This window comes from Herpailurus yagouaroundi, unplaced genomic scaffold (genome assembly GCF_014898765.1).
Source record: "Herpailurus yagouaroundi ecotype Mexico unplaced genomic scaffold, PumYag 205, whole genome shotgun sequence".
NCBI lineage: Eukaryota > Metazoa > Chordata > Mammalia > Carnivora > Felidae > Herpailurus > Herpailurus yagouaroundi.
Genome location: NW_024412436.1, coordinates 15,240,442 through 15,255,054, shown reverse-complemented (window position 1 = coordinate 15,255,054; position 14,613 = coordinate 15,240,442). Strand labels below are relative to the sequence as shown.

The 14,613-nt window shown below is 59.2% G+C and overlaps 1 protein-coding gene across 1 annotated transcript; it reads left to right on the top strand.

The window, feature by feature from the left end:
* The first annotated feature begins 12,677 nt into the window (after positions 1-12,677).
* CCDC185 (coiled-coil domain containing 185) lies at positions 12,678-14,304 on the top strand. Its single transcript, XM_040451644.1, has one exon. It carries the CDS (start codon positions 12,715-12,717, stop codon positions 14,302-14,304), a length of 1,590 nt encoding a protein of 529 aa, XP_040307578.1. The 5' UTR covers positions 12,678-12,714.
* The last annotated feature ends 309 nt before the right edge of the window (positions 14,305-14,613 follow it).

Below are 14,613 nucleotides of genomic sequence, written 5' to 3'. Positions count from 1 at the left end.
CGCGGCGCCGCGACCAATTGGAAGCCCGCGCGCCTGCACCTGCCAGCCCCGCGGCCTGCGCGCCCCGCCCCCCTTCCGGGCCCTGGGAGTAGGAGGCCTGTCCCCGGGAGGGACGCGCGGGCCCCGGGCCTCTGGCCCCCGCCGAGGCTCTGCGTGTCCCCTTTGGGCCCAAGTGGCGACCCAGGTGGCTGAGACACTCTCCTCCCCGCACCGTGGCGTCTGCCCTTCGTGCAGGGCAGGGGGCGCTGTCCCGGAGGAAAGTGGGGGGTGGTCCGTGCAGCTGCAGAAGGCTGGGTACCCGGAGAGGGGAAGCTTCTCGAGTGGTGGGTCGCAACCCAAGGGGGTCAGGGTGTTTGCTCCCGGCGCTTCAGGGTGCGCCCCGGTGCAGATCTTGGCACACAGCCCCCCACCCGCGATGGTGCGGCCCACCCCCCCCAAACCCCACCCCACCCCCCACCCTCCCCCCTTTCCCCCATCCCCGTCCCCACTTACCCGCCTCCCCCCACTCCCCACTCTCCCCCCATCCCCGTCCCCACTCTCTCCTACACACTCCCCCCCACTATCCCCCATCCCTGTCCCCACTGCCCCGCCCCCACACTCCCCCTCCCCCACCCCCACCCCAGTGTGCCCGAAGACCCCCGCAGATCCCTCCCCCTCCAGAGGCCTGGCCTCCCTCTAGTTGGGTGGACGAAGAAGGAGGTGGTGCCAGCAGGGGGTCACATCAGAACCCGTGACAGACACCCCGTTATTCTCATGCAATTCGCCAACCAAAAACTGTATTTCTTATACTGCCACCAAATCGTCCCTTGCTTCTATCAGCCTTGCCAAAACTCACGTACTGATGGTCCTCAGGAAATTACAGTTTTTACTGTGTCGTCTTTCACTGGGAGTAATTTTAACAAATTCTTCCAGGATAGTTTAACTTTCAGTACATAAATCAAGCTCGGTGTCTGTATTTGTTTATTTGTTTATGCTTTGTCAAACAGATGACAGTTTGGGGGGTTTTGACTGGCACACGCTGATTCCTGCGACCCTGTTCTCCGGGGCCTGGAGCCTTAGCTGGGCACTCTTCCCCATTTCTGAGGTCCTATGACCGACGTCCATGATTTGAATACTGATTTCACTTTTTCCCTCAGTTAATTTCGAAAGCTCTTCTAACAGCCATGGAATCAACAAAGCTGGGGAATATTTGTTGACGGTGGTAGGAGATGTATCTGAGCACAACTGAACTGGGTCCTTCAGCCAGAGAACAACCCTTTTGCACAGAGAGTATCAGGGCTGAAAGGAACATCCAAGTTTATCTGGTGGGAACAGGGGGTCTAGCTGGAGTCCCCTCTCTAACTTTTCCAACAAGCGGCCGGCCAGCCAGCCCAGGGGATGCTTCCCGAGGAAGCCAGCAGCTCGTTTAGAAAAGCCTCCTGTGTCCTGAACTGAAACCCACCCACAGCTTCTGGTGTTGCCCTCCAGCTAGATCGAATCCGCCTTCCTGAAGACCGCTGTCGCTGCAGATGGCTTTGTGTGCCCCTGGGCCTCCGTCTCTGGGTGAAACGCCGCCACAGCCCACAAGACCATCGCTGGACTCCTCGCCGGCCGCGTGGCCTCTCTCTGGATGCGACCCAGGTTCTGACCAGCCCATGGCAGGGCTGACAAGTCATTTTGAGTAATTTGCTTAGGATGCTTTAGTGCATCCTAAGACGACAAACATTTGGGCGGCAGCTGCAGCGGACCGTTTGTAAGTTTTCTACGGTGTCTCGTGTCTGCTGGGGCAGCTGTGACCAAATCCCACCCACAGACGTCCGGTTTCTCACAGTCCTGGCATCAGGGTTTGGTTTCTTCAGAGGCCTCTCTCCCCAATGAGTAGATGGCCACATTCCCCCGGGGTCCTTGAGCTGTCCCTCTGTGTCTCTCCCTCCACATCCTCTGCTTGTGAGGACACCCCCCCTAACGACCCGATTTGAACCCTCTCCGAATGTAATCACGTCCTGAGGCGCTGGGGCTGGGGCTTTGAGGGGACACGATCCGCCCAAAACGTGTTGCGGCAAAATAAGTGTGTGTTGCACTCATTTTACAGGTGAGCATGAGGAGGATGAAGGTCAGTCCATTGACTCAGGAGCACCCGGGCGCAGACCGGGGTCAACTCCACGCACACCTTCCACCAAGCAACCACCCTGGACACATCACAATCTGGACTCCTCCCGAGAAGAGGAGCAGCATGAGGCCAGCCGGCGTGCGGACCCCAGCCAAGTGGGAAAAGACCCCTCTAACCCTCTTCCTCCCTCACAGAGGCGTCGGCCGCAGAACCCGGGCTCCCCTCCCAAACACAACTGTATTTCATTCCAGGTAGATGAACTGGGCACCGACTGTGAACGGAGCACTGGCTGGGCGCTGGGGATGTGATGGTGAACAAGGTCTCAGATCCGCCTCTGAGAACTCGCCGTCTAGTTAAGGACGACGTGCTAAGGGAAAGCGCGTATGTTCCGTGGTGTTAGGTGCTGGGCGGAATGATAAACACGTAATGATAAATATTACATAGGTAACATGACGTGCATGGGACAAGTACACATCATTAGGGAGGGAAGAGGGGGGTAGGTCCCCGGACAGCAGGGGTCCTCGTAGCAAAGCATCCAATACCCTCGATGACTCACTATTCCAGGTGGGCGCGTCCCTGCTCCACCTTCAGGGACCCTGATTCCCTGAGTCACTGCCCTGCCGCCCCCTGAGATAACGTCTTCGTGTGTAGAGTTGAGGCCGGTCGCGGGCCTGTCCCGGGTCCCGCCTGAGGGACCAGCCAACTGACCTCCTGTCTTCTCTGTGGGTCTCCAGAATCCTACACGTCCAGGAAAACACACAACCGACCACAGCCTAAGAGCTCAGAACTTGCTAGAACACTGCACGGATGTTGTGTGTGAACGTGGATCTAGAATTCTCAAAGCGTCTGATGCACCTGCCAGCACCCTCAGGGAGGAGACGAGCTGTGGCCTGGGTGGGGACAGTCACCTTGCACACATCCTGCCGCCCACACGAAGTGTCTGGTGGGTACTGCTCGGAACGGAGGCTTCGGGAATGCAGAAGATGCATCCTCGTCTTCAACGAGTCTATAGTCTGCGGAGACAGCTGACAAATAAGTCTGCGATTAACGTCACCGGGCAGGAATGGGAAAGCACAGAGGAGGGGGTGTCCTGGCAACGGACCCTGGAGGTGACCCCGTATGTCATATGAACGTGTGCGTGAGGGGAAGGAGGGAAGAGGGGTTCAGGGGTCATCCCAGGCGCAGGGGTCATCAGCAGCCCTTGTGAAGACCGCGGGGCCAGTGGGGGTCGGGGTGGGGCAGAGACCAAGGAGAGAACTTAGAAAGCAGGCCGAGAAGCAGCACGGAAAGTTCCATAGTGAGAGGGCTCAGTGAGGCGTACAGGGGAGCTGGTGTGTAAGACAGAGATGGGTGTGTGTGCGGAAGCGGGAGTGACTTGGGAGGGGCCACAGAGACGTGGAGACCCCAGCAGCACCATCCATCGCAGCACGGCGACGACCACGGGCGCCATTTTCACCCGTCAGACCGACTACGGATGCACGTCTGACAACATCAGGTGTTTGGTGACGACGCAGGGAGAGGGGTCCTGGATCCCGCAGGGAGGACTGAGAATCGCTGTGTATTAACCGTGTCTTTGTCTTCTGTGCTGATACATGGACACTGGGCCCTTGCCGGCCCCAAACATTAGGAAGGAGATGATGTCAGTGCCCGCCCCACAGGACGCAGGACGGACAGATCACACCTGGGAAGTGTCCAGACAAGCAGATCCGGGCACGTTCGCCGCAGGCGCTTTTGCGACGGCGGAAAATCGGGAACAGCCTGGCGAACGGCATGACTGTGGTGTGGGCACCGGGAGGGTCGCTGCAGCCCCGAGGGAGGGGTTCGTCTCCACGTGGGAGCCCGGGGTTGAGTAAGAGGGGCAACTCGTGGAACCAGGTGTGCGGCGAGATGTGATTTACGGGGAAACAGTACCGTACATTTTCTGTGGAAAAATGTGAGTACCGAAGAAGAGAGAGACGTGATGGACGGCAGACGGGGTCGAGTCCAGGTCAGCGAGAGCAGGTGGAGTCAGAGGGGAGAGGTGGTCCGAGGTACTACCGTTGTATTTCTATGACTTTTATTTTGTTTTCATTATTTAATTTAATGTATTTGGATTTTTTTTTTTTGGTTATTATGGATTGCTTAGGTGGTTAAAAATTTATCTGAGATGCAGAAGGTGGGGCGCCTGGGGGGCTCAGTGTGTTAAGCCTCCGACTCTCGATTTCAGCTCAAGTCATGATCTCGTGGTTCGTGGGATCGAGCCCCATGTCGGGCTCTGCATCGAGCGTGGAGCCTGCTTGGGATCCTCTCCCTTTTTCTCTCAAGCAAATTAAATTGAAATGAAAATGCTAACCCGGTTTGCCGCTTGGCAAAAAGTCAACCTCTTCATCGGGCCGTTGGGGTGGCGGCTCCCATCTCTCCAGAAGTTTCCCACCCTGACCACATCCCCAGCAGCTGGTGGTTGTTCTCTCCTGGTAACTAGAGTAGGGTCGCCTGCCCACCGTGGCAGACGGGCTGACCCCGTACTGGGCCAGCATCACTCCCGTAGCTCTACCCCCGCCCCCAATGCAGGGCAGGCGCTGACGCGGAGGGAGGTATGGGGACGGCGGGGTGGATTGTCTGCTCCCCGGTGTTCATTCTGGAGCTCGGGCAGAAGGCGACTTTGTTGTCCGCAGCACATGGCTTTCCAGAGCCTCTCGTAAGACTCACAGATGGCAGGACCCAACACCAGTGACGCTCAGATGAAGGGCAGGATTCTTTGCTACTTAGAGCCACAAACGGGAGGCTGTCGGGCAGGGCCCTGGGGGCTGTGCCCAGGGCAGAGTAACAGCAAACAGGGCTCTCGGGCTCAGCTCAGGTGCGTCAGGTGGGACATGCTTAGCTAGGTCCCGTGAGCTCCTGGAGGACTGGATAATTTGCATAATTTTGGAGGGCTCTGGGGTGCAGGGGTTATCCCTGGGACAATTAGGGGGCATGCACAGTGACCCAGAGCGTGAAGGAAGGGGTTGGGGTGTGGACCAAATCCACTGCTCAGGAGAACCGGCCAGCCCTGGGCCAGGGTCTCAAGACTGGGTCAAAACAGCACAATCAGAACAAATGTTTTCACATCCTCCCGCAGGGGAGGGAGGATGAGGCTCCGGGGCTGTGCTTAGTGTGACCTCCTCTCTTCTGCCTACTTTCCACTGAGGTCGTGCGGCCAGCGAGTCACAGGGTCCCGCATCGATGCAGAGGGGCCGGGAGGAATTTGCGGAAGACAAGGAAAACTTGGGTTTCAGTGGGCGAAGAGCCTGCTAGGCTGAAAGGCTGTGAATTAACCTGAACTCACTCATCTCTTTGCTTCTCCCCCCCCCCCGCCCGCTTCCTCTCTGCTTCTCCCCCCCACCAGCCACCCCTTCCTCTCTGCTTCTCCCCCCTCCCCACCCCCCTTCCTCTCTGCTTCTCCCCACCCCCACCGCCCCCTTCCTCATCGCTGTCTCACCTGCTCACACTCCAGCCCCTTCCGAGTGAGGCCCATCACACTCTCTTCCTCACGGCTCTTTCATCGCAGTATGAAAGATAGCGGCCCCTCCAGAGCCCATGAGTGCTCCTAAATATCTGATACGTCCAGTGTCATTTCAGTTACATTTAGATCACGGGGTGGGGCGGGGTGGGGAACAGCAGCAGAAATGCTCTCTGGGCTTTTAGCCTTTCTCTTAATGCTGAATTGGACACATTTGCAGCAACTCTAAACTTTGACCTGTATGTGGCGAGATTTGGTTCTTGGATTAAATGGAGCGGGTGTTGCTACCGAGGTGGTTTAACAACGTCGCGCCCGGTGGTCAACCCGTCCCCTCTAGCTGACTACCGGCTAAAGGTACACACGCTTTCAGACACGCTTTCAGCAGGGAATTATATTAAAAATGCTGTTGGGGCGCCTGGGGGGCTCAGTCGGTTAAGCATTCGACTTCGGCTCAGGTCATGATCTCGCGGTCTGTGAGCTCGAGCCCCGCGTTGGGCTCTGTGCTGACAGCTCAGAGCCTGGAGCCTGTTTCGGATTCTGTGCCTCCCTCTCTCTCTGACCCTCCCTCGTTCATGCTCTGTCTCTCTCTGTCTCAAAAATAAATACACATTAAAAAAAATTTTTTTTTTTAAAAATGCTGTTTTCCGACCTTCCCCTTGTGTCCCATCTCCTACCACCTGGCCTTTCTTCCTTGGTTTCGCGAAGGCCCTTGCCTTTGAAAGCGCTGTCAGTTGGGGCGCCTGGGTGGCGCAGTCGGTTGAGCGTCCGACTTTGGCCAGGTCACGATCTCACGGTCCGTGAGTTCGAGCCCCGCGTCGGGCTCTGGGCTGATGGCTCAGAGCCTGGAGCCTGTTTCCGATTCTGTGTCTCCCTCTCTCTCTCTGCCCCTCCCCCATTCATGCTCTGTCTCTCTGTCCCAAAAAATAAATAAACGTTGAAAAAAAAAATTAAAAAAAAAAAAGAAAGCGCTGTCAGCTCGGCACCCGCGTCTCCTTCAGGAAGCAAACACCTAACGTTCCGTGCAATCGCCGCCTCGACGCTCGGCCAGCACGCGCTGAGCTCGCAGCCGAGAGCCAAACCCCACAGTCTCTCCCCGGCAGACACGCACTCAGTCCCACTACGTGCGAGACGCCGCGGTAGGCACTGGATGCGCGGCACGGAACGGGACCGCGATGCCGTCCTCCGGGGCTTACGGTCGGTCATCCCCCCACCCAGCCCTCCGGCCCAGAAGGGTTCCCTTCACCTGAAAGTCCCCTGGGATTTTAGGATCTTTCTTCCGGCTACTGCCACCGTCCACCAGGTATGTCTAAGTTGACAAAGAGCAGGGACCGCGTCTTGATCTCTACATCCACCGCATGCCAAGGACAGGGTTAATACTGCTCTGTGGCTCGGGGTGCCCGGTGAGCTCAGTCGGTCACACGTCCGACTTCAGCTCAGGTCACGATCTCGCGGTTCAGGGGTTCGAGCCCCGCGTCGGGCTCTGGGCTGACGGCACGGAGCCTGCTTCCGATTCTGTGTCTCCCTCTCTCTCTGCCCCTCCCCTGCTGGTGCTCGCACTCTGTCTCTCTCTCTGAAATAAATAATAAAACATTAAGAAGGTTAAAAAGTGCTCGATGAACGAAGGGTTGTGTCTTTTCACGGAAGCACAACGTGTGCGGCTAAAGCAGGTGCTGGAGATACTCTGGGGACGGAGGCGAGCGGGTCCGTCCGTTCTCTCTGGGAGCTTCCTGGCAGAGGACTTTGTTGATCAAATACTCACGGGGCCACGCGCGTAGCCCTGCAGTGGACCCGAGCCAGCAAGGAGCGCCCTGACGGGGCCACAAGAGATCACGAGAGGTGCCCACTGGACGCCCAGACCCCGCTGCCCAGCTGCCCTCCCTCTCGCAGAGCTTCTGAAGAACACATTCCCTTTGAAGTTAAAAACTCCAGGCTCCGTTTTAACAAGCCAGGGGGAAGGGCAGACTTTAAAAAACCCACGCTTTTAAGTTTTGACAAAGCACGTTCTTTCCAGACAACGTTCAGTGGAATGTCTGTTACGTTGAGGATGAAGAAGTGACCCCAAGTCGGGTAAGTCATGACGTGCAGCCTCCTCCCTCCCCCGGTTTCTACTGCAAAAGCCTCTTCCTGTGTCTAGCATTACGAACTCCTTGTCATAAGGTTTCAAAATAAGTAACGGAATTGTGCCATCGTGTGCGTCTGTCACTGTTGGTGGGTCCCCCTGACCCACCGTGGGGGTGAGCTCACCGTCTGCCCTGAAAGTACGCGTGACCCCTCCTGTCCTCACGAGAACTGGCTGATTGCCATCTGCCTCTGATTGCACTCAGGTTCCTCAGATCCCGACACGCCGAAAACCGCGACTCTCTAGAACCCTCTCCTCCCCCTCGTCCACACGTGACTTTCTCCGGCCGAGGCCGCGGGGCCGCCACGTGGAGGCTGGGCTGGCGGCCGGGCCGGGGACACCCTCTCTGTGCCCCAGGAGAGGCCGGGCTGCGCCCCTCGCCGCTGCCGGGAAAGGGTGCGCCCACGGCACGCGGAGCGATGATGCCCTTACACACGGCAGCACACGTGTGGAAAGTGTGCATCGTGGGTAAATGATGGTTTCCACGGAAACGTAACTGTCATAGTTCCAGGCTCTTAGCCCACTTTTTTCTTTTCCTGAAGGAGTTTACAGGCTACAATTTTCATCCCTGGTTCTGCATTAGCGTAAGTTTTCCGTTACTGCCCTGGGTGTTCACGCAAGACTTTTCTTTCTCTCCTGCTCTGTGGGTCTGGCGTTTTTCCTGCGTCCGTGTCTCCCACACGCACGTCCAGAGTGGCCCCTGCTGTATCTGCTGACCCTACTACTTTGGGGCGTCTGTTTTCCTGGGTGAGGTGAGGAAAATTGGGGTGGGCAGGAAGGACCGAGTTCCTGTGAGATTGGACTCCACAGCTGGATTTTGAAAATTAATACTTGACCCTGTCATCCGGCCACGGAGAAGAAACTTTCGCCCCAATTGTCGCCTCCTCAGAAAAGCTGATTTCAAAGTAATCCACAGAAATCTGCCACAATTGACATTACATATACATGTAACTTTAAATTTACCAGGAGATCAAAACAAGCCACGTGTGAAATTAATTTTGATATTTCCTTTAGTCCGTTGTGTTCGAAATACCATCCCAAGTAGCCAAGACACAGGTGTTGAGATATTACACTCTCCCACGCACGTTTTTGCAATTCACGCGTGTTCTACACTCAGAAGACGAGCCACCCACGACCCAGCTCCGGGACACGCAGCAAGAAGTCTCCAGAACCTTCTGCCAAGGGCACAGGGCACACCCCGTCGCACAGACGGATTTGAACGAGGGGGTCAGTCTGCCATAGTTGCCAAGATTCCGACAAACGAAACAAAGGAGGCCCAGGTCTTTGGCAGAAGGCCCAAATCCTGGGGCCTCCAGGGAAATGCTTTGAGGATTTTTCTGCCAACTGAAAAGGAGGCCGATTGTTTGCAGTTTATCAAGGGAATGATTGCCTGGCCACTCAGCACTTGCCAAACGTCCCTTCCATCCGCGCGGAGGAGCCGGCCTCTGCCCAGGCTCAGGGGGACCCGCCCTCCACCAGTCCGGAGCCCTCGGAGGGAAGGACTCTCTGCCCGGCTCCGTGCAGTCTCTTCCAGGCACTCGGCTGGCTGTTCCATGCTGTGGGGCCGCCATGCTATCACAGATCCTGCGACTCATTTCCACGACTGCTGTTCCCAAGGTCACCTCTGTCCACACCTGCCCAGGCTTCTGCAGGCAGAACCCACCTTCAGGTCCCGGTCTCGACCTCTGACCTGCCCCTCCCGTGCCCTGGCCACCCTGGGGTTACTGTCCTGCTGGCTCACCTGGATTCCTGACCAGCCAGCCCCCTATGGCCCATCTCCAAGGGTGAGCTTTAAAATACAGACCCATCAGGGGCGCCTGGGTGGCGCAGTCGGTTAAGCGTCCGACTTCAGCCAGGTCACGATCTCGCGCTCTGTGAGTTCGAGCCCCGCATCGGGCTCTGGGCTGATGGCTCAGAGCCTGGAGCCTGTTTCCGATTCTGTGTCTCCCTCTCTCTCTGCCCCTCCCCCGTTCATGCTCTGTCTCTCTCTGTCCCAAAAATAAAATAAATGTTGAAAAAAAATTAAAAAAAAAAAAAATACAGACCCATCAGATCCCCTCTTTCTGTTTCAAGAAGTGAATGGACTCACTATTGTCTACACAGTGGATTTCAACCCTTTTTAACAAGCAGAACCCCAATTCTCTTCGGCGAGGTGTCACCAAGAGCCCCAGGATATAAAACAGGTTAAGCATGAGCCGTACTGGGGACAGAGGGGCAGGGACCTCAGAGCTGCCGAAGCCCTCCAGCCCCACCCCTGCCAGGGCCCCGGGGAATCCTGGGGCCTGGTGGGAGGCCTCTGGAACCCGGGCCCAGCCTGCACCACTGGGGGACCCACCCATCAGGCCCCCCCACTGCACAACATATACGCACACGACCCCTGTGTGCCGGTGTCTCTGCGGCTCCCCCTGGCCACGTGACTTCTGCCCGGTGGGAACTCCCACCACACCCATCCCAGTCCGCAGGGATCCTGGTTGCCCCCACGCGGGGTAGTGCCGACGTCACCCTGCACGAAGCCCTCCTTACAGCAACCCAGATGGCCTTCCTCGTCCTGGCCTAGACCATCAATGGATATTTGTGTCACGGTAAAGTGGGGACCGTGTCCCGCATTCAGTCCTCGGCGGAGGTGAATGAACTACTCTCAACTCCACAAGGAATTCTGGGGGCCCTCGGGGAGGCAAGAGCCCCGGGTGGGAGTTTGAGTCCCTGGGTTCTTTGCGTGGCTCTGTTCCAAACCCGGTCTTTCAATCCAGCCCCACGCAGCTCCGTTTCCACTGCTCTTGGCCTGATGGTCATGATGACTCTAGTGGCTGATGCTTACGAGGCTGCGAGCACAGGCCGGGCACCACGGTAGGCGCCTTTCATGGGTTAACTCGAGTTTGCTCTACAGAATGAAGCCCGCAGTGGTGGCCAAGCTTGAACTCCCTCTTTCCGGTTACATCTGGGGCCGAAAGAAATCCACAGATTATCTCCTGCAGGGCCGAAGAAACGGAAAACTCAGGGTCGGGGGGGGGGGGAAACGTGACCACTTGAGGGGACTCCACGGGCTGCAGCGCTGGCTCGTGGCAGGTCTCCTGGCCCTTGGGTGGCTGTGTCGTGCCCCACGACACCGCTCTGCCGTGACCGGAAGCGGCCTGGCACCGGCCCGAGCCATGTTCAGGCGCGCAGGATGTGTGACAAAGAAGTTAGAGACGTGGGACTCTCGGGTATCAGCATCGCTCAGTCCGTGCCTAAAAGCTTCCTAACTTAAATTATTCCATTTGAAATCTAACTTAATTTTTTAAGAAGTCACCTCTTAGTAAAAATTAGTCACAACGTGATCTCTAATGACGGTATCAGTAGCACCAATAAAAATCTTATCCTCAGCTGCAGATGTGCTAAAATGACAGCACGTGAGCCCCCAGCCCGGCAGGACGGCCCCGGGGAGGGCAGATCACTCTGGTCAAGACTGCCACCACATGGCCTCAAGGACATGGCCACCGTGACCCTCTGGTGGACGCGCAGTCCTCATTTTCTTCAAAGCATCTCATCTTGGGCGGCACAGGCTGCTACACCCAAACACCACGGGCCAGGAAGCCTGAGGAATATTCCAGTCACAGGTGTGGAGGCCGGGAAGCCAAGATCAAGGCGCCAGCCAGTTCAGTTCTGGTGAGGACCCGCCTCCCGCCTTACAGACGGCCGCCTTCTGCTGCGTCCTCACAGGGCACAGAGGAAACTGCTGTCTCTTCCTCTGCCTACAGGGACACCGATGCCATCATGGGGCCCTGTGACCTCCTCTACCCCTAATTCCCTCCCAAGGCCCACCTCCAAATACCAACACAGTGGGTGTTGGTGGGGGACAGGGGGTCCACAGCACAGGCCTCAACTGAAAATGCGTTTCCTGGAGGCAGCATGGCATCATGGGAAAAAAGTGGATCTGAACACCCTGCCATTGACCACGCGACCTGTGGGGAAATGAGTTCACAGGGCCAGGCTGCAGCCTCGTCTCAAGGAAGTGTTACCAGCGTTACTGGCCCTGCCTGTGACATTCAGAGATGTGGGTGCAGCAGCTGGGGGGGGGGGGGGGGCCAGGAATCCTCATCTTTCTTCTTTAAGGAGAGACCGTATTTGAGAATATTGCCCAGAGCTGTGTCCTCACTGCACCTGGAGAAAGGAGAGGATGACTCAGATGCAGATCACAGGACAAACATGACGGGGCCCGCTTCCGAATGGTACTAACTCCGTTATTCTGTTCTCTTCTTAAGCTAGGAATCTGCACAAACTTTCCGTAAACCCACAGATGAAGTCTTACAACTTTTAACTGAGGCCTAGCAGGACGTCAAGATAACATTTATTACATGCTAAGCCCTTGACCCTCAGGGGCCCTGCCGCCCTGATGATGTCAGGCCCCTCCTCCACGTTTCCAGAAGTTCCCGAGACCACACGGTGGGGTGGGGTGGGGTGGGGGTGGGGGGGGAGGGGAGGATTCGGACTCAGCTCTGCAGGACCCGATCCCGTGACTCCCCCCCCCCCCCCCCGCAGCCCCAGGTGCCTCCACAAGGAGAAAACGACCTGATGCTGTTTCAGAAGTGTGCGCACAACATGCACGTTTTGACAAACGTAGTAATTGCTGTACTAGGGAAAAAATAAACTAGTCTTTTTCTGTTCTAAAGTGAAAAAAAAAGTAAACAAAACACACTCGGGTTTGCTAACTTAACCGGCAAAGCGTGGGGAGGGGCGTGAGCGCACACGGGCAACCCCGCCAGCCCTCCGCGTTCCATGCTGGGGTGACGCCCTCTCCCGGTTCCGTTAAAATCCCGCCACGTGAAGGTGTACACACGCGAGTTCAGTCCTCGCCTGAGACCCCTGGGGCTCCCCGTGCACCCTCAGCTTCTGGGGCTCCTGATACCTGCGGCCCCAGGCGGTGGGGCTGTCCGAAGGCCCGTCCGGGGAGCATTGTGAAGTAGCCAGGGTGTCACAGGCGCGGAGCCGGGACAGGCCCCCCCCCCAGGGGCCCCCCGCAGCGCCGCGGAGCCGGACACGGGCGCGAGGATGGAGGGCTTAGGCCGCTTTTGCCCGAGCTCCCTCCTGGACCCGGGCTCGGGGGCCACCTCCCCGGGCTCCGGGAGCGAGGCCTGGACACCCTCGCCACATGCGCGCTGCGCGCCCACCAAGCAGCCTCGAAGGCGCAGGTGCCCGGACTCGCCCCGAGAGAGCCGCAGCCTGACCGACGTGGCCACTGGGCCCCCGGACGGCGCCAGGAGGCCCCGGCCCCACGGACGGCTCCTGGAGGACGCCTGGGGCGTGCCGGGGGCCGGTGCGCAAGGCCCGGCCTGGCGACGGCAGCCCCCAGGGCCCTGGCACTGCCCTCCAGCCCGGGGAGGCTCGCCCCCACCTTGCCCCGAGGGAGCGTCCAGCCCCCCAGGCGGGACCTTCGGGGTGCAGAGGGCGCAGAGCGGAGACCAGTGGGCAGTGCCGCAATGCGGAGGAGCGGGTCGCCGGTCCCTGTCCTCGGCTCTGTCCCAGAGGTCTTCGGGGCCGTCCCAGGAGTGCGCGGCGCCGGCGGCTTGCGCGTGCGCCCACCTGCGGGAAGGCAGTGACCCCGGGGAGTCCGCGGCCCGCCAGCCGTCCCAGCCGTCTGCGTCGCGCGAGGAGCGGCCGAGCCCGCGCACCCAGCTCCTCAGGACCGAGCTGGAGGAGGCGCTCACGACCTCCGGGGGCCAGAAGATCGTGGCCCTGGTCCTGACCCGGCTCCGGAAGGCCCAGAGGATGCGGGAGCTGCAGCAGCAGGCGGCCGCCGCCTGGGAGGAGCTGAGGCTCTCGGACCAGAAGGTGCAGCGGACCCTGGAGCGGGAGCGCGAGCGGCTTCTGCACGAGAGCCGCGAGCAGTGGCGGCAGCAGGAGCGGCGCGTCCGACGGCGCCACGGCCCCGCGAGGCCGGACGACGACCCGGAGCGCGCCCCGAAGCTCGCGCCTTCGATCCCCCGGCAGAGCCGTGAGCTGCGCGCGCCGGAGCCCGAGAGGCCCGAGCGGGCGGGTCCCCGGCAGGGCCTGCACCCCACGGACACCCAGGAGCCGGTCCGGGAGACCAACCTCAGCTCCCTGGTCAACTACCAGGCCCGGAAGGTGCTCCTGGACTGCCAGGCCAAGGCCGAAGAGCTGCTGAGGAAGCTGTCCCAGGAGCAGGGCGCCCAGCGGTGCCCGGGGGCGCAGCCGGGCCTGGGGAGGGAGCTGGGGCCCGGGGCGCAGCGGCCCCGGGAGCCTCTGCAGCAGGTGCGGCGGCGGCGGCGCGGGGAGGCCGGGGAGCAGGTGCCGGCGCACAAGGGGCTGCTGACCGAGCTGGCCGAGCGCAGGGCGCGGCGGGCCGGGGGCGGCGGGGACGAGCTCGGCGTCCTGCGGGGGGAGAACCAGCACATTCTGAAGCTGAAAGCCGAGAAGGAGGGCAAGTGCCACATCGAGGGCATCAAGGAGGCCATCCGGAGGAAGCAGCAGAGGAGGGAGCACATCTCCCGGGAGCAGGACGCCACGTTGGAGGAATTCGAGAAGCTCTCCAGGGCCCCCCGGGGGGACCAGGCGCGCGCGCTGGCCGGCAGCCTCCGGGACCGGCGGGCGCGGGAGGAGGCGGGGCCGCAGGGCTGCTGAGGGCGGGCGGGCGGGCGGGAGGGGGGAGGTGCGGGGGGGGGGGACTGTGGTGCGTGGCACTCTGATTAGAGCTGAGCGTTGATTCGAGAAAGTATATAAAATACTGCCGTGTCCTCTCGTGAACGAGTTCTGTGATTCACTGGGGGTAGTTGAGAGTGTTGGGTGGAAGGCGGGGGGCTCAGAAAATTGCTTTTGCCTTGGTAAATTCAGGGTTAAATAGAAAGTAGTCATTGAGCGCTCCAGTCGTCTTCGAAGCGCGCATCAGGCACATTGTTGAGAAAGCAGAGAAAAATCCACAGCTGGGGGTTC